The following is a 26,534-nucleotide window of genomic DNA, read 5'->3' as shown; positions in this document are numbered from 1 at the left end:
ACATACCCAAGGGGTTAGGGTTAATGAATTCTGAATTCTTTTCAGCCCAACAATAATTTATTTCTTAGAGGTTAGACTGGTTTCTCCAGCAGGGGACCGAGAACACTCTACTTGCAGGGCAGGTTAAACATACAGGTACAAGTTGAAAGTCCGAAACTAGAAAAAAATTAATGAATTTGTCTAAAAGCACGGACTGAACATCTTTGGCTAACGAATATAAAAATCCGAGACTTATCTACAAAATGATTCTGGAATGAGGTAGCATTCATGTATCAAACTTTGTATGATCAATATCAAATCTGCACTTACTGTTACAATCTGCCCTCTGATTGGGTAGACTTCTTTATCATCAAGCAAGTGTCGCGCTCTCACGCCGGGACAAGCGACGATGACATCATACAAATCTGCAATCTGGAAGAAAATAATTAGGTTAGTTACTTTTTGGATAGCTGCAAATGATCTACTCTACCTTTAACCACTGAAAGTGTTAATTGTCAAGTTCTGAGTAGAAAGGTCTTTTTTATTAAATTAAAACTACGATTGAGAATGCAACTAATAAAAGTTGGTGTATTAAAACTAATAAACAAGTGGGATGATTCTGTGTTCACAGGAACGGATCGGCCATCCTCCTTCGAGGCGATTGGGCCAGACTCGAGTCCATGAAATGCTGCTGTGGGGGGATCGCCACACCTCTACAGCGAGTCTGTTACCTTCCCAGCATTGAATAATACCGGTACCCATTTAACACCTGGGTTGAGAGAAGTAATTGAGGTAAAGCGCCTTACTCAAGGGCACAACACGCATGGCCACGGCGGGGCTCGAACCCACAACCTCACGATCATGAATCCTGTGCTCCACCGCTAGACCACACGTGCCCAAATAAAGAAATAAACAAATAAAGAAATCTACCTCATCTAGGGAAGACAGACGCTGCTTCATCACCCTTCCTCCGATTGCCTTGTACCTGTGCAGCAAATCACAGATCAATTTATTTATAAACCTGTTGATCAAAAAGTTCGCTCAATTCACTTTTGGTCTCACGCTCTTCTTTCTGCAATTAGTAAAAAACTAAATGTCCCCAAAAAAATCTACAAATGATGTTACCTACATGTATTTTATAGATAAATTGTATTTATTTAAATTACTAAATTATGATAAAACCATTGGGGTGCTGTTGTCCAATGGTTACGGTGTTCCGCTCGTTTGCCGTGGTACATGGGTTCGAATCCTGAACATGGGAGCATGGTGCTTGTGCTCTTGAGCAAGGCACTTTACCATTAGTGCTTCGTCCTTCGGATGGGACGTAAAGCCGTAGGTGTTGTGTAATGCACATTAAAGAACCCAGTGCACTTATCGCTAAGAGAAGGGGTTTGTCCCTGTGTTTCTGGCAGTGGCTGCAATATGCGCCGCAGCACCTAGTAAACCCCTATAAGGTGCTACATAATGGGTCTCATATTTCTCATAAACTTCATTTACCTGTCTTTAATAATACACATAATTACCAGCGCCTTGAGTTCCAAATTGTTGGTAGATACGTGTGCTATATAAGACTCCGGTATTAATGAATATATTGCCTGCCAACAAAGTAAACACCGCAACAAAAGAAAGTCCACGCTCATTGGAGGGGTCATAATTTTGATCGTCTTACGATGACGTCATTTATATAGACCTTTGGGGAACGTTCTTTTCGGGCAGTGTGACATTGTCAAGCAGCAAGTTCCACTCGCATACTCTTTAAATTTGAAACTTTTCAAACGGCATCATTTTTCATAAACAGTTGTCAATGTTGGACAGTTTATAGTCTTTGGTAGCAAACAGAGTATCAAAATGTCTCCATCTCCATCTCCATCTCCATAGGTTTAGTCAGCAAAATATCCAGTGGGATACATCAACGCTAACTGTAGCTAACAACATTCTCCAAAGGTCTATATAAATGACGTTATCATAAGACGATCAGATTCAAAATTATGACCCCTCCAATGAGTGTGGACTTTCTTTTTGCAGTGTTTATGTGCATCACCACATATCTCAGACTGGGACCGTGAGTGCATAAAAACGTGCAAAATTACTACTGACGTTTTTTTACTCGCCTTTAGGCTAATTAATGCCCACACACAACACATACATCAAAATGATATAGTTGCAAGCATGTCACCTGCGAAATTTGAGACCTTAAATCCAATTTTAAGGCAAGATTTTGGCAGTTCAAAAACTATCCACGTCAATCTCCATGCTCTGGAAATATGTGTGTGATTCCAAATGTATTCTGGGTAGGTGTAGGTAGAGCCTTGCAGCTTACTTGTTTTTTAATTGATGGCCAAATGAACATAGCGCCCTCTGTTAAAAAATGAAACATTTTGCATTCACTCAGATCAACAAGAGGGCGCTGTTTTATCTACACGATGAAAATGTTATAGCTGAGGAGTCTTTTTGCACAATGCATTACAGTACACATCAACGTGATGTCTCACGTATGGATTTCGATAACTCTCTGCAAAGTTAGAATTAAAAGCTGAATTTTTGGTGATGCAATGCTCACAACAGCAACTTTGCGAGGCAAAAGTTTCGGGGATTATTGAAGAAACTGTAGTGAGTAAGAAGTTCGCAAATTTGATTCACACTGGTGTTACTATGCAGCACAAACATTTGCACGATATGGATACCTTAAGTTTTGGGACTCTCATACACAGTATTGAGAGTCCCAAATTTTCGGACTACACATACCTTTGCATAAGCCATGGGAGGTATCGTAGACACAAACAGAACATCATAGTTGCATGTACACCGAATCTTGGGGAGACAAGAAAAGATAGGTATATAATGCTCACTATTCTGAGAAAATAATATTCTAGGATCTCGATTTTAATGCAAAAGTTGCAGAGTCGTGTTTTGAATTACGCTGGAAATCAGCGTCCAGGACACCTTCTCGTTCAGCCTATTGCAGCTACTCGCTGTCACGTACGGAACCAACGATTTGTAACAACTGCGCGAGTGTGTGCAATCGTGTCAATGCTTGCGTGCACCACTCGCCAAATTAAACACGAATTACCAACGGAAATTTCCAAAAATGTGTCTTTAGACGCATCTTTGGAAACGACTTTCTTTTGCTGTTTTCTTCTAAATGACAGCATGACAGAAGGACTAATTTCACAGGGAGTTTAGTGCCATTACTATCTTTAAACCAAGTAAGTTTTTCAACAATAATTTGTCAGTTACTTTTTGGATAGCTGCAAATGATCTACTCTACCTTTAAGATAACCCAAATGAATTGTAACTTGAAAACAAACGTCAATTCAAAGAAAAGGTCTTGACTACATCACTGCTGATAATCTGGTAGTAAGTCTTAGAAACACTTTGAAACAGTTTTGTTTGCATGTTGGCATGTTTGCATGACAAGACACTTACTTAACACCCGGAAACAAGATGTCCAACTCACGCTGGGTGAAATGTTTGAAGTGGAAGACCATGTCTTTCCAAAATGGATCCTGGGCATGGGCAAAAGAACAAAGAATTCTCATGGAATTGTTGCACCCAAACTTCACCACTGCTCCCAACTTAAAGGCAAAATACAGAGTCAAAAAATACGAAACCCAAATGTCAGGACCATTGTTTTAGTGAAGTTCTGCCTGCAGCACTTTTAAAATCTAGGCTATGAAAGCCCAATTCACAAGCTTTCTTTGAGTACAAGAATCACTCAAATCACTCATGTACTTTTCAAGTTACGAATTTTAAACACAACCACCGTTTTACAGTTCTGTCCACGGATCACAAGAAGGTAAGTGTTCTTTCAGCAAAACGAAAACAAATCACATAGGGCCTGTGGGTGAATTGTTTTCATTTTGCTGAAAGAACGCACACCTTTTTTTGTGATTTGTGGACAGAACTTTAAAACTGTGGTTGTGTTTAAAATTCCGTAACTTGAAAAGAACATGAGTGTTTTGAATGATTCTTGTAGTTAAAAAAAGCTTATGAATTGGGCTTTCATATCCTAGATTTTGAAAGTGCTATATGCAGAACTTCACTAAAACAATAGTCCCGCCATATGGGTTTCGCTTTTTTTTACTCAACCTGTACAATGGACTCTGTATGGTAATTTGTAAATGCATGAGATGTTTGTGTGCATACCTGCTCCGGTTTCTGTTCGTACAGGATGTGACCAGAATGTATAGAAACTCCAGCTGCATCAGCCTCTGGGGAGCGCAAAATCTTTATGAGGTGATCCCACGTACGTTTGCCCCACTTCCTACAACGTGAAGGGAGAAAACAAAGAGTGAAGTGACGAGGAACCATAGAGCTATATTAAATTACTAGAGCGCTAACTCCTCATTCTTGCACGTGGAGACGCTTTGAAGCCGCTCTGGGCGCAGACATTTTGATTTTATGTGCGTTTTTGTAGAACACAATCAAAATAGATGGATTGAATTTTAAAAGTGCACTCTAAATGCAACGCGCAAGTAGAAGGTACGCAAACAACTTAAGCGCGTCATGACGGTTCAAAAAGCGTCACGGCGAAAAGCATCTGCAGCGGAGGGACGCGCACGCATTGCGCTGTTTGCGTGGAGCAAAATGAAACGCTCATTTGCTGATCGTGCATTTCGGTTTTGGGCGTATCGGCTTCGATGACGCACTGGTATGGAATACAAACGCAGATATGCAAATAGCTGTACAAAAGCCGTACAAAATTTCGAGTTTTCCATAGGTTTGTGCACAAACATGGATGCGCCCATCAGGCATTACTTTGTACATCGAGTTAGCGCTCTAGTAATTTAATATAGCTCTATGCGAGGAACTGATCTCATGATATGCTAAGACACGTCACAGTTAAAAAAAGGGCCGGCGTTGATCTACGGTTCAGCAGCATGGATAACTGGGAATGTTTTGATTCACCCTGGATGGGATGCTAGTCCATCGCAGGTTGCTCCCCAGCTAATGCCGGTACCCATTTATACTCCTGGGTGGAGAGAGGCAAGTGTGGGTGAAGTGGCTTGCCCGAGGACACAACATATGGCCAGCAAAAGATGTGAGGTTTGTACACATGTGGTTCTGAAAAGAACCGATTTTGTAACAAGAACAATTTGGACAATCTGTACAACGCCTGAGCAAATCCCCGTCATCTGATTGTTGGGTCATTGATCGCATGTCATTGAATTATTCATCATTATCGCATGTCAAGGAATTATTCTTAGCAACATAGCACATGGAGGTCTGCGTGCACATTCATATGGGTGAGTGCCTTGTGCGTATTGTTACCACGCGTTACAGAGTTGGTTTAAAACATTTCATGAAGGGGCAGTAAATTTTCAACTAATTACCTCCGCCAAGGAGGTTATGTTTTCATCGGATTTGGTAAGTTTGTTGGTTGGTTGGTTTGTCTTTTAACAAGATAACTTAAAAGTTATGGACGGATTTGCATGAACATTTTTTTAGGGGTTGCCCTTGGTACAAGTACAAATCGATTAGATTTTGGAAGTAATCCGGATCTGGGTCTGGAGCCAGGATTTTTTTAAGGGAATGTACATCATTGGCTTTTGCTGTAATTTTCAGAAATGAACCATTTGAAGGGTTACTATAATAGATCAAATATTGTTACACTGACATGTTTAAAGTTTTGTGTTTGAAAATGCTGGAAAAACCAAGAAAATCACAAATGGTGGAGTAGCCTGGTTCCCTGACTCCACTAAAGATAATATGGATCAATTTATAGATGCCGGAAAATTGTAAGGTAAGGGAACCAGTCTAGCTGGCCTGCACCCGTTCATGAACATGTAACCAAAAGCAAACAAAATTGAAAAAAAATTGAAAAAAAAAAAAAAATTGAAAAAAAAAAACAATGGTGAATTTGGAGCAGTAGTTGAAAAATAGTTAGGTTTTTCCAACGGTGGTCGGCCGACCACCGTTGGAAATTTATACAAAAATACCATTTTCTTGAAAACGACTTCACACCAGGTGCCATAATTTTACAGGATGCTTTAGACTGTCATTTACCAACATCCGAGTAAGGTATTTTGTAAAAACTTGGTAGTTTTATTTTTCGATGTTTGCAAATGTTCCATATTCCCTTTAACTCATGGTGTAGTAATAGCCTCCCTCTGTGATCCACGAATCGTTCTATTTCACTGGGCTAGCCTCGGGAAAACAGAATGTTTCATAGATCACCTCAGGAGGCTCGTTTTACCACACCACTCGAACAAGTCATAATTTGCATACCATGTGATGCACTCTTGCCTAAAGCCCAAGTCACACATTCACGGTTTGGAGAGCTACGGATATCCACGGTTTGAAATTTGTAATAAACCGTGGGAGTACCGGATTCATCCTTAGTACATCCGTGGTTATCCGTCATCTTCCTTGGGTATTCGTGGAGGGGCTACGGAAGTTTGAAACTGTTCATAACTTCCGTGGTGAACCGTCATGAAAATTAATCTGTAGTGCAACCGTGGGACATCCGTAGGACAACCGTACTTATTCGTAGTGTTGTTCGTGGCTATTCGTGCATATTCTTGGAGATTCGTAGCTCATTCGTGGTAGAAATCTCTATGAATTCGCTACGAATGTCCTACGGATATGCCCGGATGTACTAGGGTTCTGCTAAGGTTGTACTACGAATATCCACGCTTTACTGGTAGGAGAACCTTGGTCATACGTGACCCAATTGCAGACAACCGTGGCGTTAACATCATTATTCTTAGTAATACTGTCAATATTCTTCACCAATCCGTCCATATTCTTCATGTTCTTGACAAACCGTGGTGTATTCGTAGAGAAACTGCATGACAGTCGTGGCTATCCGTCCTGAAACCGTAGTGCAGTTTTCAACGGTTCATCTTGATTGATTGATTCTTGGTAAACCGTGGATATTCGTAGGGCTCTCCAACTGTGAATGTGTGACTGGGGCTTAATGAAATGAATCGGTGAACGAGGTGTTGTTAAGGGAAATGTGTCATAACTTCCTAATCTGAATACGAACATGACTGATTCGGTAGGAGTGCTTCCCAACATGTAAGGCATCCACAGCCCTCCGGTGCCATCGCCCGTAGTGTTCGGTGAGAACCTATCAGCAACTATCGTCACCTCGGCATCAGGGATTCTGTCTTTAATGTTGTAAGCCGTTGACAGTCCGATGACCCCTGCTCCAACCACACCAACTCGGTAGACCATTTTGGTACTAAATAAGAACCACAAAACAATAAAATAAAAGAAATTAGAAGAAAGCTCCGCAATGATTAAGCAAGTTCAAGCGAGAATCATGCTTGGACTACCTTCGTTTGAACCAAGGCTAGTATACAGGTTGACCCCCCCCCAAAAAAAATGCAACCCTCAAATATTCGTCTTTTTAAAAAAAGGGATCTGTGTTTTTTATGTTTTGGAAATCAGATTAAAGCTGAGAGCTTTTCTTTTTAATTACTGAAAAAAATCATGAAAATAGCACTTTGGGTTGCTGAGAAAATGTCAATTATGTAAACCATGGAGGAAATGTGTTCTTATTCCTCCATGTGTAAACGTAGTCATTTTTCATCCTATAGGCCTACCCCAAAAAATACCACAGTAAGGGATTTTCACTGTACCTATTTGTGCATGTCCTAATCCTTACGAACACCACGGCACATAATATGACAAGATTACAAATGAATTTGATGGAAATACCTTTTATTTTCCACCTGAACAGGTATCTACATGTAATCCTTTTTAGTCCTATTTTAAACCGTTTCAGCATCATTAATATATGTGTATGTCAAAATATTACAGATTTCATTCACAAATGAAGGATAATTGCACAGTAGGCTTACAGTAAAATTCTTCACCGTTTGAAGTATTTGTGTACAGGATAAAAAATGACCATGTTTACATAATTGACATTTTCTCAGCACCCAAAGTGCTATTTTCATGATTGGTTCAGTATTTCATGTATTTGAAAGAAAAATCTCTCAGCTTTAATCTTTTACCCAAAATATAAAAATCCAAGTGCTGATCCCTTTTTTTTTTAAAGGCAAATGTTACAGGGTTGCAATTTTTTGGGGTCACCCTGTACAAATAATGAATATTTATCAGCAACCTCGTTTCCATGGGTACGATCTTGCTGCGCCATATTGGTTCCCATCATGCCTTGCACGATCTACACCCCTGGAATTGTGTAATTTAAATCTTCCACTATTTGGGAGATTTAAATTAGGACTGCAGTTGATGCGTTTAATGCGCAACGCAGTGCTTTCAATTTTGATGGTTTCTTTTTTAGAAGCAATCCTTCCAAAGATGAGAATTCAACGTCGCGTTATAAACCAATGATTTATATTAAATGTGCGTACATGTTCGCAAGATACTGTTTTATGACTGTTTTGTTTGTTTGTTTTCTTCTGTACTGGGGGGGGGGGGGGGTTAACGGCTTTCACAAGTGGAAAATGGCCTCATTTGAGAATATTTTGAATACCACACGACGCAAAATTTCATCTTATTAATACCACACTTGTTGTTGTGATGCTTGTATTTTGGAAGAAATTAACAAATTTCCTGTTTTTGACTTTGTGCACTCCTACATTAAATTGCCCTGTATAAGACCGGCCTCCTCCAAGCATGGTCATGTGACAGGTCACATGAGGGCTAATGTGCAAACCCGGCCCGAAACCGAAACCGACCTGAAAGCGAGTCGGGTCGGGTCGAGTCGAGTCGGTTTGTCCATCATTTCAGTCGGGTTGGGTCAGTTTTGCATTTGTGATTTCAGCCTGAGGTCGGGTCGGGTATTGCCATTTTGCAAAAACCCGAAATAAACCGAAACAGAAGTGAAATTTACATGGTGCACTATTTAATGCAGAGTCACTGCGCGGTGCAACTAGAAATGGTTTGTGGTCTGTTTCGATCGGTCAATAACATGTATAGGCCCACCAGTAGGCCACGTTGTGAGTGCCGCACGGCATGATTCAGTTACTCTAAGCCGATATTTTTTTTACGCAAAGTGGGTCAGTTCAGATGCAAAAAGCCTAAGCCAGATATTCGTGTTTTTTTTTTCAGGTCGTTTTTTTTTTTTAATTTGTTCGGGTCGTTTTTTAAAAATTGTTATCAGGTCGGGTCGCGTCGGTTTTAGGTAGTCCAGTTCGGTTTCGGTTCAGATTCGGTTTGTGAAACGAATGTCTCGGGTCGGTTTGGCCTCGTCAACCCAAACCCGATGCACATCACTAGTGAGGGCCAACAATGCCAGTTGATAAAGACACCGCGACAGTATCCAAACTCCTGATACGAGCCCTGTTATTCAAGTCCCCAAAAGGTCTTTTCCATTTACTTGATTCAGTTATTGGAATCGAAATGACCTTTCATGCTCGAGTTCATATTTTGGCATTCGGAGCCTATTTACCAAATGTACAATACACTGGCAAGTCATACAGCAAAGAACACCATATACATGTACCCCCTTTCATGGGCCCTCCAGTTTGACCCATCACCATTGATGAGCACTACAAAAGCATCACTATGGTGCATAAGCATATACATGTATGCATAAAGAGGAAATAAACTGGAATGCAAACTGGAAGACTGCCATAGTATACAAATATTGAGTGGCTCAGAGTGAAATGGGAAGAATATTATCGCAAGGTAAAATCTGGACTTTTCCATTTCAAGAGGTGAAGCCGAGTGAACTGTAGAAGTCCAGATTTTACCGAGCGATAATATTCCTCCCATTTCACAATTTCAAGCCACTCAATATTTGTTTTATGTAACTGACATATAGATCCTTGTCACTTGATATATTTGAACTTTTATTTAAATGCAAAATTGGTGGAAAATGTATTTCTCTCTTCCAAACCACCCCTTCTCGAAAATGTTTGAACCCAACTCTGTAGTGCTGTCTCTTTGGAACAATACGCGCTGCGCGCAATGCTGAACGCGCACACCAGCATGCATTTGCACACAAATACCGCGTCATGGAACAAGTATGATCCTAACCGTTCAATAGTATTTCCCATTCCCCATGGGCGAATGGGACTTTTTGAACCCCGGCGTGAATGGGAGCAATAACGAATGTCACATGATGTGAGTTCCACCAATAAAATGACAAGCATCTGTATGTCGGTTATATAATCAAATATAACACATCATCATGGGTTGTGCAGGATTCCATGACTTTTCTACATCGGAATATCAACTTTCCATGACTCATTGTGAAAAACCCCAACATTCCATTACTTTCCACGATAGCTTTAACTTCCAGAATTTTCATTGAACTTTCCACAACTGTGCCAACCCTGACAGTTGTGCCTCTAACCCATTAGTGCTATATAAATGCAATCCGATGACAATCTCTTGATAGTCTTTAGGTAGAGTAGATAATTTCCAAAGATGCGTCTAAAGATGCATTTTTGGAAATTTCCGTTTTTAATTCGGCAAAGCCATGAATGGGTGCACGCAAGGGTTGACACGATCGACGCACACGCAGTTGCTATAATTCGTCAGTTCAGTGCGTGACATCAGGTAGCTGCAATCGGCTGAATGAGAACGTGTCCCGGATGCTGATTTGAGGCACAATTCACATGATTCGGCAACTTCTGAATTGAAATCGAGATCCTAGAATATTGTTTTGTTGGAATACACAGCATTCACTGAGCTGAAATTTCATCAGGTTAGTTGTTAAGCAACCATCTTTAGATTTTGAGCACTTTTGTTGCTTCAAACGAAAAAAAATTGCACAAATGACAAATGACCTACCTTTAAAACGTGCTGGCATCAAAACTAACAGTGCAAAAATAAGCAACCGTTTGAAATTCAGAATTCAGAAAAAAGACTGTTTTGGCCTTTTGAGACCAGATAAAGTAACAATACATGTATAACTCAAGCACCAGAATAAAGGTCAAATTTCAAGGATCATATTTTATATTGGCAGCATGCCTATGTGTACGCTTCTGATGTACATGGTATTTGAACTTGACTGAAAAAGTCAATATGATCAAACGTTTAAATGCCTTCTTTATAATCTAAAAAGATCAAGGCAGTTGATTACAAGTGGTTGAATTTCATTTCAGACTTGTGTTGGTGTAATTTTTTTTGTTACTTCAAAAACACAGTACAAAATGGATGAATATTTTAATGAAAAAAATGATCAACTGTAAAATAAGAAAAGAAAAACGATAAAAAAATTACAATGCAGACCATATGTACACCCAAATTTTAGTGTCGATCAGGGGACATTCCATGTGAATTCAACTTGATTTTTCACCCCTGACCCTTACAGATTGAACCGATATTTGGTGTGATGGTTGGCCTACAACTATGAGAAACCCTGGAATGGATTTTTTTTTTTTTTAATTTGGCTCGTTAGTTTTTGAGATGCAGGTCAACGAACATTTGACGAACTTTAAATTAAATACTTGTATCTCCAAAAGTAGGCCTATAGCACCTACAATGCCAAGTTCAAGTTGTACATCATTTGAAAGCTCTTTGAATGGCCTGCATGTCATAAAATAAAACCAAAATAATAGCATGAAGTACATAGAGAAAATGCGTAATGAATGACCTTTGACCTTGAATTACAAAAATAAGTACGCTTGAAATTTCATAATTGTTTTGTAAATGTTAGTTTTGGACAAACTCTCTTCAAATTTTGCATGAAACTTACAGGATAAACTAGGCATCTAGAGATATACAGAATTTAAATTTGCCTGGTTATTAACTGGGTAAGTTTCTACCAAAGTGAAAAAAACCAGTCCCGATTTTGATTTCCTTAAAGACAACTTTTCCCCACATGCGCGATCGCTATCGTGTGGCTCACAATATGGAGGAAAACCAGCATTTGAGCCACATTTATGGGGCTAAGCAATGTGCAACTCACATCAAAATGTTGAGTTGTAGACAAGTGGGCCTGGTGAAATATATACAAATTGATTAATTAGGCCTAATGGCTTTGTAAAACAAAGCTGTCTTCGACAATTGTGTAGTTAAGGGCCCTGTTCCAAAAGAGCATAAAAATCCACTATTAGGTTATTGGACTCACTAAATTAGTACGCGAAGTAAAACCAACAGGAGTGTCATGTTTGGGAGACAAGGTTTTTATTTTTGGAGGGAAATTTTGGTGTAAACTGACGATGTAGACGTCATCTGAACGCAACTCGAAAATAAAAAGATGGTGATCACACAGTGAATGTACAAAATCGCGTTTATTTGCATGGAATCATGTAAAACAGTAAAATGCATAAGAAAATTGCCTTTGTACCGACAGATACTGTTCAAGCTTAGGCCCATTAAAAAGGGGCATTAGTACTAGCTCTACTGAATGGAGCGCTGGAACTTCGGTACCCTCTGTACTAGTGCGGGGGGTACCGAAGTTCAAGCACTCCTCCGTACTAGTGCGGGGGGTACCGAAGTTCAAGCACTCCTCCGTACTAGTACGGAGGGTACCAAAGTTCCAGCACTCCACTCAGTAGAGCTAGGTCATTAGAATTATTTCTTAAGAAAAGTTTGCTTTAGATTGCAAAATTCATTTTGGAATGATCACTCTCCACTCTAAACTGACACCCCCCCCCAAAAAAAATAGGGTCCCGTAGTTCACAATCACACAATCACCATCTCATAATATATTCTACCAAAAGGGGTCCATATAAAGTACACAAATGCCCTCTTGTAACTTCAGTCTGAAAATAATCCTCAAAGCTTCTTCTTCTTCCTTCTTAGTGCTGCCTTCATATGTTGAAGATAAACGCACTGCGTTGGGCGCATGCATTGTCTAAAGACAACAGGAATTTGTACTCAGGTACAGTGCTATATGTACAGGTGCAAGTAAAAATCTGGTGGTGCGATTAATCCGAGCGGATGTCCCTCAGCGCAGACTTGAAGGCGTTGAGGGATGGGTATGCAGCAGGATCAACTGGGAGGTTGTTCCAGTCTCGGATGGTACGTGGGAAGTACGAGCTAGCATACACTGAAGATCTGGTGTGTGGGATAGTGAATCTGGAACTGTGTCCTCTGGTAGATGTCGATAATTGAGTAAGGTAGTTGTTCCAAGGGATGTCGACCAAGTTGTATCTGATCTTGTACATCATCTGCAGGCGATTTTGGTGACGACGTTCCTGTAGTGAGGGCCAGTCAAGATGTTCTAACATGGATGTAACACTGCTGGTTCTTCTATAATCGCCCATGACGAAACGAGCCGAACTTCGTTGGACTTGCTCAAGCTTCTTGGTATTCCGTTGGGTATGTGGATCCCATGAAGCTGCTGCAAATTCGACAGATGGACGAATGAAGGTGGTGTAGACAGCTTCTTTGACTTTCTGGCTGCTGTGGCTCAGATTACAGGAGAAGAAGGCCTTGGTGCCGGTCGCTTTCCTGGTGATGTTGTCGATATGAGTATTGAAGCTCAGCCTGGAATCTATGTGGACTCCCAGGTATCTGGCAGAGGTGGAGACCCCCAAGACATGACCATGGATGGTGTATGAGGCAGGGAAGGGCTTCCGCTTGTGGGTGACTTGGACAACCTGGCACTTTGTAGCATTAAAGTGCATCAGCCATTTAGCTTCCCAGTCCTGGAGGGCGTCTAGATCTTGCTGGAGGCTAGCTGTGTCATCAGTTGAGGTGATACATGTATGTTTATACAAAACACTGTCATCGGCAAACAATCTACATGTAGTTGTTGAGCCTCTGATGCATTCAGGCAGGTCGTTGATGTAGATTAGGAAAAGTAGGGGACCAAGGACACTCCCCTGTGGAACCCCGGATGAGACGATGGATTCACTACTCTTCTGCCCATTAACGAGCACAGATTGGGAACGAGAGTGGAGGAAATCTGATATCCATGCCAGTGTTGCACCTCTAACTCCATAGTGCTGGACTTTCTTCAGTAGATGTCGATGTGGCACTTTATCGAATGCTTTCTCGTAATCGAGCCGGACCACGTCAATTTGTGACTTGCTGTCCAGTCCCTTGGTGAGGTCATCCAGCATACAGATCAGTTGCATTTCGCAGGATCTGTATTTGCGGAAACCGTGCTGCGCATCTGACAGGATGTTGTTGTCGGTGAGGTGTTGGATCACAGCACAATGAATGATGTGCTCGCACAGTTTGCAGAGTACAGATGTTAGAGAAATCGGTCTGTAGTTGGCGGCATCAGAACGACTTCCCTTTTTGAACAATGGGACTACTTGCGCTATCTTCCATTGTGATGGTACCCTCCCTTGGTCGATTGAAGCCTAGAAAAGTAACGTTGCTGCAGGAGCAATCTCCACAGCCGTCTGTTTTAGCAGCATGGTAGGTATCCCATCTGGTCCAGAGGCAGTGAAGGGCTTGAGATTTTTTAGGAGTTTGATCACTCCATTCTCGCTCACAGTGATGTTTTCCATTTCAGGATGGTTGCTGGTGCCTAGGCCTAGGTCATCAAGATGATGTCCAGAGTGTTGTCCCCTCTGGTAGGAAAATTGACCATTTGCTCAAGGCCAGCTGTATCAAGTAGGTTCAAGAAGGAATCATTTATAGCCAGTGTGTATTGATGGGAAGCGACACTGTAGGTTTCCCAGGTGATATCTGGTAGGTTTATATCACCAGCAATCCAAACTGCTGCACCTGGGTTACTTTGGCACAGATGACTGATGGCGCTATTGAGATCCTCCATATACTTGAGGTCATTTTTGGGAGGTCTGTACACAGATGCTAGTACAATGGTCTGGTTATCGTTGATGATCTTCGCAGCGACAATCTCTGCATCTGACTTGATGGTAATCAGGTGGCTATTAAGGCTGTTGTGGACGCCAAGAAGTACATCTCCGTAACCGTCCCTGCGATCACAACGATAAATGTCATATCCAGGTGGGAAAACTTCTCCATTGGCGATGTTTGGTTTCAGCCATGTTTCGCACCCAAAAACAACATCTGGCTTGGTAGCGTCAAGAACACTCCAGAATTCTGCACGCTTTGAAAAAATGCTCTGGAAGTTCACTTTAAGTAGGCGGAGATTCTTGAGAGTTTGGTTGCTATTTCTTTTGTTGGGTGATGATTTGGCGAGAGGGGAACCTGGATGGTGAGAACTGGTGGAACTCGTTGAAGAGTGGGTCTCAGAATTTGTGGCGCTGTAATTGGACTCATCTAATATTGTTGAGTCAAAAAGCCCAGATGAAAAGTTGGGTAAACCACAGCGATAACACTCCCAGGGGAGATCACTGCGCCCAAGGGTATCGAGGGCAGAGTCTGTTAGGCCCACGCAGTCTGAATGAAACCACACGTCACATGATTCGCACAGGATGCTGGCCTTAGCACCTTTGTAGCTGGTGCAGGCCCTGGTACACTCTCCGCAGGGATACTTAGGTGTGCGGGGGCCAGGGTTGCGTTCAATATCACCAGCAAGCAGAAGTTGTTGATTTAGGTAGCAAAATGCTAAGTTCACAAAAATAACAATATAAATCATGACTGAACATGATCTGTAGGGCAGTCTGTAGTTTACATGTACACAGCAATGTGAGGTCAAACCAAAACAGATTTTCATGTTTATGTGCATTTGAACGCGCGACAGATTACACCTCCAAATGTTGCTGACGCTTTTTCAAGTTTGCAAAGCGAAGATTTTGAACCCACTCCAATCTGCTTTCTTGAACTTTCTTGATCTGCGTTGAACTTACCCAGGAAATAAGTAAGTAGTTGCTTCAGGCATTATGAAAAAAGTCTTCCAGAGGGATTGCATCTATGATTTAATTTAAATTTCATATTAATGATTTCATTTAACTTTTGATTAAAATAATTTAAATTGGATAGGAGAAGTGGCTACCAATGTCATAGTTTGGCAGATGAAAAGAGTCAAATGGGAAAAATATTAACATTAAAAAGGGAAAAATGTTGAAGGGGTACAATTCCAAACGTAGAGGCCTGGCAAATTGTAGAAATCCTGCGCTATCTTACTACGTTTATCACGTTGAGGGCGTTTGATTGCCTCCCCTGAGCTTACTCGCACTTGCCCCTAGTGTGATGACAGACATGGCTAGTTGTGTAGAATAAACAAATGGTTTTGCACAAACTCTGTGAAGTTTGACACTGTGAAGTACATGTACACACTAGTGCTGGGCGAGTAACGCGAGTACTAGAATACTCCCGAGTAGTGTTTGCCACTCGTTGTTCTAAGTTTGAGAATCATACTTGGACTATCTTTGTTTGAAACCAAGGCTAGTATACAGGGTGACCAAAAACAAATGCAACCCTGAAACACTTGTCTTTTTAAAAAAAGATATCGGTGTATTTTTATGTTTTGGGTTTCAGATTAAAGCTGAGAGATTTTCCTTTCAAAAACTGAAAAAAAATCATGAAAATAGCACTTTGGGTTGCTGAGAAAATGTCAATTATGTAAAAGTAGTCATTTTTCATCCAGTACACAAAAAAATACCACAGTAAGGGATATTCACTGTACCTATTTGTGCATGTCCTAATCCTTGCAAACAACATGGCACATAATATGACAAGAGTACACATGAATTTGATGGAAGTACCTTTTATTTTCCACCTGAACAGGTATCTCATCCTTTGCAGTCCTATTTTGAATCGTTTCAGCATCATTAATATATGTGTATGTCAAAATATTACAGATTTCATTCACAAATGAAGGATAATTGCACAGTAGGCTTACAGTAAAATGCTTCACCGTTTGAAGTATTTGTGTACAGGATAAAAAATGACCACGTTTACATAATTGACATTTTCTCAGCAACCCAAAGTGCTATTTTCATGATTGGTTCAGTATTTGAAAGAAAAATCTCTCAGCTTTAATCTTTTACCCAAAATATAAAAATCCAAGTGCTGATCCCTTTTTTTTTTTAAAGGCAAATTTTACAGGGTTGCAATTTTTTTGGGGTCACCCTGAACAAATAATGAATATTTATCAGCAACCTCGTTTCCACGGGTACGATCTTGCTGCGCCATATTGGTTCCCATCATGCCTTGCACGATCTAAACCCCTGGAATTGTGTAATTTAAATCTTCCACTATTTGGGAGATTTAAATTAGGACTGCAGTTGATGCGTTTAATGCGCAACGCAGTGCTTTCAATTTTGATGGTTTCTTTTTTTAGAATCAATCCTTCCAAAGATGAGAATTCAACGTCGCGTTATAAACCAATGATTTATATTAAATGTGCGTACATGTACACAAGATACTGTTTTATGGCTGTTTTGTTTGTTTGTTTTCTTCTGTACTGGGGTGGGAGGGGGGGGGGTTAAGGGCTTTCACAAGTGGAAAATGGCCTCATTTGAGAATATTTTGAATACAACATGACGCAAAATTCCATCTTATTAATACCACACTTGTTGTGATGCTTGTATTTTGGAAGAAATTAACAAATTTCCTGTTTTTGACTTTGTGCACTCCTACATTAAATTGCCCTGTACGACCGGCCTCCTCCAAGCATGGTCATGTGACAGGTCACGTGAGGGCTAATGTTGTGCAAACCCGGCCCGAAACCGAAACCGACCTGAAAGCGAGTCGGGTCGGGTCGAGTTGGTTTGTCCATCATTTCAGTCGGGTTGGGTCAGTTTTGCATTTGTGATTTCAGGTCGGGTCGGGTATTGCCATTTTGCAAAAACCCGAAATAAACCGAAACAGAAGTGAAATTTACATGGTGCACTATTTAATGCAGAGTCACTGCGCGGTGCAACTAGAAATGGTTTGTGGTCTGTTTCGATCGGTCAATAACATGTAGGCCCACCAGTAGGCCACGTTGTGAGTGCCGCACGGCATGATTCAGTTATTGAAAGCCGACATTTTTTTTACGCGAAGCGGGTCAGTTCAGGCGCAAAAAGCCTAAGCCAGATATTCATTTTTTTTTTTCGGGTCGTTTTTTAAAAAAAATTTGTTCGGTCGTTTTTTAGAAATTGTTGTCAGGTCGGGTCGCGTCGGTTTTAGGTAGTCCAGTTCGGTTTCTGATTCGGTTTGTGAAACGAATGTCTCGGGTCGGTTTGGCCTCATCAACCCAAACCCGATGCACATCACTAGTGACATCAACAATGCCAGTTGATAAAGACACCGCGACAGTATCCAAACTCCTGATACGAGCCCTGTTATTCAAGTCCCCAAAAGGTCTTTTCCATTTACTTGATTCAGTTATGGGAATCGAAATGACCTTTCATGCTCGAGTTCATATTTTGGCATTCGGAGCCTATTTACCAAATGTACAATACACTGGCAAGTCATACAGCAAAGAACACCATATACATGTACCCCCTTTCATGGGCCTTCCAGTTTGACCCAACACCATTGATGAGCACTACAAAAGCATCACTATGGTGCATAAGCATATACATGTACATGTATGCATATAGAGGAAATAAACTGGAATGCAAACTGGAAGACTGCCATAGTATACAAATATTGAGTGGCTCAGAGTGAAATGGGAAGAATATTATTGCAAGGTAAAATCTGGACTTTTCCATTTCAAGAGAGAGAACTGTAGAAGTCCAGATTTTACCGAGCAATAATATTCTCCTATTTCACAATTTCCAGCCACTCAATAATTATTTTATGTACGGTAACTGACATATCCTTGTCATTTATATATTTGAACTTTTATTTCAATACAAAATTGGTGGAAAATGTAATTCTCTCTTCCAAACCACCCCTTCTCGAAAATGTTTGAACCCAACTCTGTAGCGCTGGCTCTTTGGAACAATACGCGCTGCGCGCAATGCTGAACGCGCACACCAGCATGCATTTGCACACAAATACCGCGTCATGGAACAAGTATGATCCTAACCGTTCAATAGTATTTTCCATTCCCCATGGGCGAATGGGACTTTTTGAACCCCGGCGTGAATGGGAGCAATAACGAATGTCACATGATGTGAGTTCCCCCAATCAAATGACAAGGATCTGTATGTCGGTTATATAATCAAATATAACACATCATCATGGGTTGTGCAGGATTCCATGACTTTTCTACATCGGAATATCAACTTTCCATGACTCGTTGTGAAAAAACCCCAACATTCCATTACTTTCCACGATAGCTTTAAAGGGAATATACAACATTTGCAAACATCAAAAAACAAAATGATCAAATTATCACGAAATACCTTACTGAATTGTTAGGGACTGACAGTCCAAATCATCCTTTAAAATCGTGGCTCCTGGTGTGCTGACATTTTCAAGAAAAACTGTATTTTCCCAACGCTGGTCGGTCGACCAGCGTTGGAGAAAACTGGCTTTTTTTTCAAAAACTGTCCCTAAGTTTTCATATTTAGTTATTCTGACTTTTCTTTGCAATTGATTACACACCTGTGAAGGGGTACAAGCCTGCTAGGCTGATTCTTTGAGCCTACAATTCCTAAAGTGTATTAATTGCTCTGTTTCATTTTAAGTGGGGTCAGGGAACCAGACTACAAGAACATGATAGGTTTTCTTGATTTTTCCAGCGTCTACAAGCCCAAAACGTGAAACAAGTCAGTTAAACAATATTTTCTATAACATGCTAATCCTCCAAATCCATTTATTTCTGAAAATTACAGCAAAAGCAAATGTTGTACATTCCCTTTAACTTCCACAATTTTCATTGAACTTTCCGCAACTGTGCCAACCCTGACAGTTGTGCCTCTAACCCATTAGTGCTATATAAATGCAATCCGATGACAATCTCTTGACAGTCTTTGAGGTAGAGTAGATAATTTCCAAAGACGCGTCGATGCATTTTTGAAAATTTCCGTTTTTAATTCGGCAAAGCCATGAATGGGTGCACGCAAGGGTTGACACGATCGACGCACACGCACGCGCAGTTGCCAATGGTTGCTATAATTCGTCAGTTCAGTGCGTGACATCACGTATCTGCAATCGGCTGAATGAGAACGTGTCCCGGATGCTGATTTGAGGCGCAATTCAAAACATGACTCGGCAACTTTTGAATTGAAATCGAGTTCCTAGAATATTGTTTTGTTGGAATATACAGCATTCACAGAGCTAAAACTTCATCAGGTTTGTTGTTAAGCAACCGTCTTTAGATTTTGAGTACTTTTGTTTCTTCAAACGAAAAAAAAATTGCGCAAATGACAAGTGATTTGCCCTACCTTTAATACGGTATGTGCTGGCATCAAAACTAACCGTGTAAAAGTAAACAACTGTTTGAAATTCAGAATTCAGAATAAACAGCTGTTTTGGCCTTTTGAGACCAGATAAAGTAACAATACATGTATAACTCAAGCACCAGAATAAAGGTCAAATTTCAAAGATTATATTTCATATTGGCAGCATGCCTATACGTACGCTTGCACATACATGTACATGACATTTGAACTTGACTGAAAAAGTCAATATGGTAAAACGTTCGAACGCCTACTTTATAATCTAAAAAGATAATGGCAGTTGATCACAAAAGGTTGAATATCGTTTCAGACTTGTGTCGCTGGAACATGTTTGTTACTTCAAATGGATGAATATGTTAATGAAAAAAATGATCAACTGTAAAATAAGAAAAGAAAATCGATAAAAAAATTCCAATGCAGACCATATGTACACCCAAATTTTAGTGTCGATCAGGGGACATATCATGTGAATTCAACTTGACCTTTCACCCCTGCCCCTCACAGATTGAACCGATATTTGGTGTGATGATTGGCCTACATGTACATGTATATGAGAAACCCTGGAATGGATTTTTTTTTTTTATTTGGCTCGTTAGTTTTTGAGATGCAGGTCAACGAACATTTGACAAACTTTAAAATAAATACTTGTATCTCCAAAAGTATAGCACCTACAATGCCAAGTTGTACATCATTTGAAAGCTCTTTGAATGGCCTGCATGTCATAAAATAAAACCAAAATCATAGCATGAAATAGATAGAGAAAATGGGTAATACTAATTAATGAACTTTGACCTTGAATGACAAAAATAAGTACGCTTGAAATTTCATAATTTCTTTGCAAATGTTAGTTTTGGACAAACTCTCTTCAAATTTTGCATGAAAATTACAGGATAAACTAGGCATATACAAAATTTAAATTTGCCTGGTTATTAACTGGGTAAGTTTCTACCAAAGTGAAAAAAAAAACAGTCCCGATTTTGATTTCCTTATTAAAAGATAACTTTTCCCCACATGCAGCTATCGCTATCCTGTGGCTCACAATATGGTGGAAAACCAGTATTTGAGCCACATTTATGGGGCTAAGCAAGGTGCAACTCACATCAAAATGTTGAGTTGTCGATAAGTGGGCCTGGTGAAATTACAAATTGATTAATTAGGCCTAATGGCTTTGTAAAACAAAGCTGTCTTTGGCAATTGTGTATTTAAGGGCCCTGTTCCAAAAGAGCATAAAAATCCACTATTAGGTTATTGGACTCACTAAATTAGTACGCGAAGTAAAACCAACAGGAGTGTCATGTTTGGGAGACAAGGTTTTTATTTTTGGTGGGAAATTTTGGTGTAAACTGACGATGCAGACGTCAAAACGCAACTCGAAAATAAAAAGATGGTGATCACACAGTGAATGCGCAAAACCGCGTTTATTTGCATGAAATCATGTAAAATGCATAAGAAAATTGCCTTTGTACCAAAAGATACTGTTCAAGCTTAGACCTATAAAAAAGGGTCATTAGAATTAAGAAAAGTTAGCTTGAGTAACTCCAGCTTAACTAGTCCGAAAATTTGGGACTCTCAATACTGTGTATGTGCAGCTTAACATGCTCATCATGAATTCACATGTTACATGTGAATTCCTGATGAGCTTGTTAAGCTGGGAGTTACTCAAGCTAAAGAAAAGTCTGCTTTCAAACTTCATTTTAGAACATCATAGGGTAGAATGATAAACAATACTCTCGACTCTAAATCATGTAAACTGACCAAAATAAAGAGGGGCCCGTAGTTCACAATCACACAATCGCCACCTCATATTCTACCAAAAGGAGTATGGTAATCCTTACTTTTAGGACCCCGTTCCTATAAGGGAAAGACTCACCAAAACAGTTGACTAAATGACACTCAAAATTGACATTCTGATATTTCTTGGCACATCTGAACAATTGGCAATGACACCTTCTTGAATATCAGCAGGGTTAATTTTGTGGAAAGAGGGCAGGGCTTTGATTTATGAAGGAAATTCAGGGGTAAAAGACGACGATGACAACCAGAAAACAGACTCAAAAACCAAGATGGCAAACCTCAAAGCTCAATGCGATGAAAGCTCGATGCTGATTGGCTGATAAAAAATAAACATCTTATTTATTTTTTTTAGCAGCCAATCAGCATCGGGCTTTCATTATGTAGGGCTTTCACGCGTGTGAGAACTACAACATGCACGTCTGACTGCGAAAAAAGGTAGGAAAGTCACATTTTCTTTGAAAGTGCTTTCAAAATTACAACTAACATGAGTTTATATGAAGAAAAAAGACTGCTTTAGCCTGCAAAAGTCACATTGGCACTGGACAGTCATCTGCGAAAGTCAGTTTTGAACAGAACTCGTAAAAAATAGAGGTGTCCTAAAAGTAAGGATTACCAGGAGTATGATAAGCATATGGTGGTGTACTCTAACGTGGCGCACTTCGACAACTCACTGGACATCCGTTCAAATTGCTTCAAAATCCAAGAGCCGATTCTGTTCAGACTTACACACGTTAGTGCCGGATTGAACACCCTCCAGAAAAACTATCTGTCATTCATTTTGGTTTAGTACAAATGACAAAAAAATTCAGAGAGTACGACAGAATTGTCAAGAAGTTACTTACGCAAAACTGTCGAACTGTCCCCTAACGTGGTGCACGCCGCTGATTGGCTGAAATGGTTTGGTACCATGCTACGGTGGCCTATGACGATCATTTGCCCTGACAACAATTTGCCGTGAAAAAAAAGTTTCATTTTATTGCATTTTATGTTATGCAGGAAACAATATGGATCTTTAGGTGTTTACAAGTTTACAAACTGCTACAACATTAAAAACAGTTGAAAAGTAAAGCAAATCTCTTAAACCTCGAAATCAGAAAATATAGCAATGCAAAAAGACATGACCCCTAAATAAAAAAATAAACATGGTCATTTCTGTTTTAGCCTCTGAAAAAGAACTTGCAACGTCAGGCCACATTGATTTTTAGAAAAAAATAAACAGTTACAAAAACGTACGCTCGTCCAATATTGTAAAAAAAATAAAAATAAAAATATCCAGTAACTTGAATAAATGTTTTTTAAAAAGAAGTAGGGCCTACAATACCAACAAATGACAATACAGACAAACAATACACTTTTGCCAGCTACCAAAATCGAATAAAGAAAAACAGTTACGAAAGTTGACAGGTTAAAAAACAGTTAGGCATATGAAAGTTAACAGGTTAACTCTGCCACCGATACTGGAAAGTAAAAAAAATAATACATATCCCCACGTACGCTGAAGTTATTAAAACATATTGTTCATATATTTGTGACCGTGTGCATGTTATTTATAGTTCCCTTTTCCTCGTTCCAACGCTGCAAATGGGACACAGAAATTCTTCTTCGAGCGTGAACCCAGCTGTAGCACTTGTCGCATCGGGCCCAAAGTATTATCTTTGGACCTCCAGTTTTCTTGACATTTTTCGGCCATCTTCTGTTGCAAACAACACAGTTGTCGTCCTCATCGCTCACATCATCTGATGATGGGTCGGGAGAAGAAGCCTTTCGGCAGCATCTGCTGGTAGATGGCTCTTGCGACTGCGGCAGTGACGCCGTGCACGTGGCCCGCAGCGGTGGGGACTTGGGTGCTTCCGTGGCGGATGACGCTATAGTCGGTATGGGCATTGACGGTGTGATTAGCGGCGACAATGGCGGAGGCATGGGGGACATCGGTGGTGACTCATCGTACGATGCTGCCAAGTGGTCTGCTGCTGGTGCCAAGTAGTCTACTGTTGGTGCCAAGAGGTCTGCTGCTAGTGCTAGGTCTGCTGCTTGCGGAGTCGGCTCCTTCGATTTGCGGCCTCCTTGTTTACTTTTAACCTTGAGGTATTCGTCTTCCTCCGTCAGCATTCGGGCACTTCTGATTGCTTTTGGTCGCCTGGTGAACACTTCTGGAGATGAAGGAAACTTCTCGATAGGGGCGAATAGACCATCGATGGAAGAACTTCCCCTCTCCGGTTGCTCAGGGAGCTTGCTCAGCACGACGTCAGGGTTGAATGGGCAAATTCCAGTGCATCTGAAGGATGATACTAAACTGTCACTGCTAATTCCCATCATGTAAGCTTTGCATGCCAGCGAGGCGATGTCTTCTTCGACCAGAATGCGACCTGTGTTCTTGTACTTGTGGAGCCAATTGTGAACTGCTCTGTTGTAGGTGGCCTTGAAAGGAGCAAAGCAGCCCACGTCAAGGGGTTGTAGGATGTGGGACGTGTGTGGAGGTATGACGAATAAATGCACTCCTTCCAACCGGGCCTCTTCGATAATCTGCACGCTGATGTGGGTAGAATGGCCATCATACAGCAGAAGAAGCGGCCTAACTGACCCAACTTGTGGTAGGAAGTGACCCTTGAACCATGGGAGAAAGGTAGCACTGTTGCTCCAGCCGGTCTTTGTGGCATTATAACCTGTCCCTGACAAAGTCCCCTCCGTCCACTCTTGTCGAACCCTTGCCCCCTTGAAGATGATGTATGGCGTGAGCCGATTTCCCATGGCATTCCCACAGGCAATGATGGTGTGTATTGGACCCCGTCCACACGAGACAGCATTGAATGCTCCTTGGCTCGGCCCCAGAGATTTCGGTGGCTTGTGATCTCTCGTGATTCCTGTTTCATCGATGTTGTATATCTGGGCAGGACAATCACGCAGGTTGTACTTCTCGAGAACCTCTAGAAGTTTCCCAAAGTACGCCTCTAAAATTGATCTCCTAGACATTTCTGCCCTCAAGTGATCCAGTCTGCTTGGCCTCCTCGGTCTTATGATATTCTTCCATCTTGTGAGGAAGCCGTAGTACCAGTTCCGTCCTGGTACGAAGTCGGTGAATCGGCACTTGCGCTCTTGATCCTCGCTGCACAAGATCCGGGCCATTTCGCCGGCGATCTCACGGATTTGACTTCCAAGATAGGAGTACCCCATTTGCCCCACATATGAAATGTGTTCTGCCAGCTTCTTTTCTTCATATTCTTTGAAGAATGTTGTACGTCCACCTTGTGGTTTCCCGGCAGGTACTCCATTTGTTGCCCATCGTCTCAGCGTGGACTCGGGCAAATTGAATTTTTTTGCCGTCAGTCGATAGGAATCTTTTCGCTTGACTTCCAAAGAATGAACGGCAGCAAGCATGGAATTCTGCCGAAGATCTCTCTACAAAAATGAATAAATAAACAAACAAACGATATATATACTACAAGTTTATTTATTTTAAACTTTAATACATGATTAAATATACAACTCTAGCTCAAGAATAGAAAAATCAGCAGTGTTTCAATAATACATTTATTTCTGACACGATATTTAAAAGGCATCCTAGACGTTTTAAATACATAACAATTTCAACAACATTCATATAATGTCAATTACCTCTACGTTTTGCATATCCGCTACATTTACTCGATTATAATATCTAATCAAAAGTGCACCCGCACGGTACCGGTGATGCCAAGCCACATAAAAACTAGGCCTAATTGTATTCACTTTATATGTCTATTACAGGCTACCGTACATGACGTCATGACAACCTAGAGCAGACGACACTATTTTTACGTTCCGGTAAATTTCCAGTAAACTTCGGATTATTCTGCTTACTTTTCATTAATACTGATAACGTTGACGAATAATATTACTTTTTAATTAGTTTAATTGTTTTGGAATCTTGAATTAAAAGAAAACGTCTGCTTGTTACCTTTTTTTGGCCATTGTTTCTGGACGTCGACGGCATCTTGATACTTTTTGCTATGGGATCGTCTGGCTTTCTGTGTAACCTTTGACCTTCTACGCGCAATCGTGACGTCAGAAATTTGAATCTAGTATGTATATTTGCGAAGGATTGTGTGACCTTTATTAAGTGTTAATTGTAAGAAAAATGGATTGTTCATTTCGTCAAGAGAGGAGAAAAATCAAAGTGCGCCACGTTAGGGGGCGCGCCACGTTAGGGGGCGCGCCACGTTAGGGTACACCAACAATACTACTAAACAAAAACAAAAGACAGTCATGAAGAGGGGCCCATAGGCATAATTCATAAAGAAAGTACACAATTGCCCTCATTTTACAGTCTGTAAAATAATCCTCAAAGCTACCGTTGCATTGGGCCTGGCTTGCTGACAGTGTTACTACAGACAGTCAAGGCAAAACAATTACAATGCAATTTTAAAATTTCATATTGTAATGTGAGGGACCCCCTTTTAGAGGCCACGCCTACCAGTTGGGGAAACAAAAATGAAGACAATGAAGGGACAACTAATTTTCATCTTAAACTTATAACTATAATATCCTGGCTGCTTTTAAGTTTTGCCTATTTGAGGTTTTTGTCTAATTTGCCATTTTACGAAGAGAAGTGTGAATTACCTGTTCTGAAATATCCAGATTCGTCAGGAAAATTAGCATCGGGACTTTCCAAAAAACAACCCAACTTCTTGTTTTACATGCCTTCCTACCGACCACTTGGTGGCGCTCTTCACAATTAACAGTGCCTAGCCT

At 40.6% G+C, this 26,534-nt stretch overlaps 1 protein-coding gene across 6 annotated transcripts in view; it reads right to left on the bottom strand.

The window, feature by feature from the left end:
- The window catches only part of LOC119728552 (D-aspartate oxidase-like), a 51,261-nt gene extending 24,762 nt beyond the window's left edge, over positions 1-26,499 (bottom strand). For 3 of the 6 annotated variants that reach the window (XM_038200838.1, XM_038200835.1, XM_038200834.1), the window contains exons 1-7: positions 26,403-26,499; positions 6,968-7,165; positions 4,126-4,243; positions 3,406-3,485; positions 2,725-2,790; positions 910-964; positions 310-411 (exon numbers count right to left, since the gene is read on the bottom strand). In XM_038200838.1, coding sequence (XP_038056766.1) covers positions 310-411; positions 910-964; positions 2,725-2,790; positions 3,406-3,485; positions 4,126-4,243; positions 6,968-7,158 — 612 coding nt within the window. In that variant the 5' untranslated portion in view covers positions 7,159-7,165; positions 26,403-26,499. Of the gene's footprint in view, positions 1-309; positions 412-909; positions 965-2,724; positions 2,791-3,405; positions 3,486-4,125; positions 4,244-6,967; positions 7,166-10,692; positions 10,714-15,858; positions 16,003-26,402 lie in introns of those variants that run through there. The other 3 variants (XM_038200839.1, XM_038200836.1, XM_038200837.1) reach the window with 3 other exon arrangements.
- Positions 26,500-26,534: the final 35 nt, after the last annotated feature.

Source organism: Patiria miniata, unplaced genomic scaffold (assembly GCF_015706575.1).
Source record: "Patiria miniata isolate m_02_andy unplaced genomic scaffold, ASM1570657v1 HiC_scaffold_20, whole genome shotgun sequence".
NCBI classification, from domain to species: Eukaryota; Metazoa; Echinodermata; class Asteroidea; order Valvatida; family Asterinidae; genus Patiria; species Patiria miniata.
Note: the sequence above shows the minus strand (reverse complement) of the source record. Positions and strands in the feature narration are given on the sequence as shown.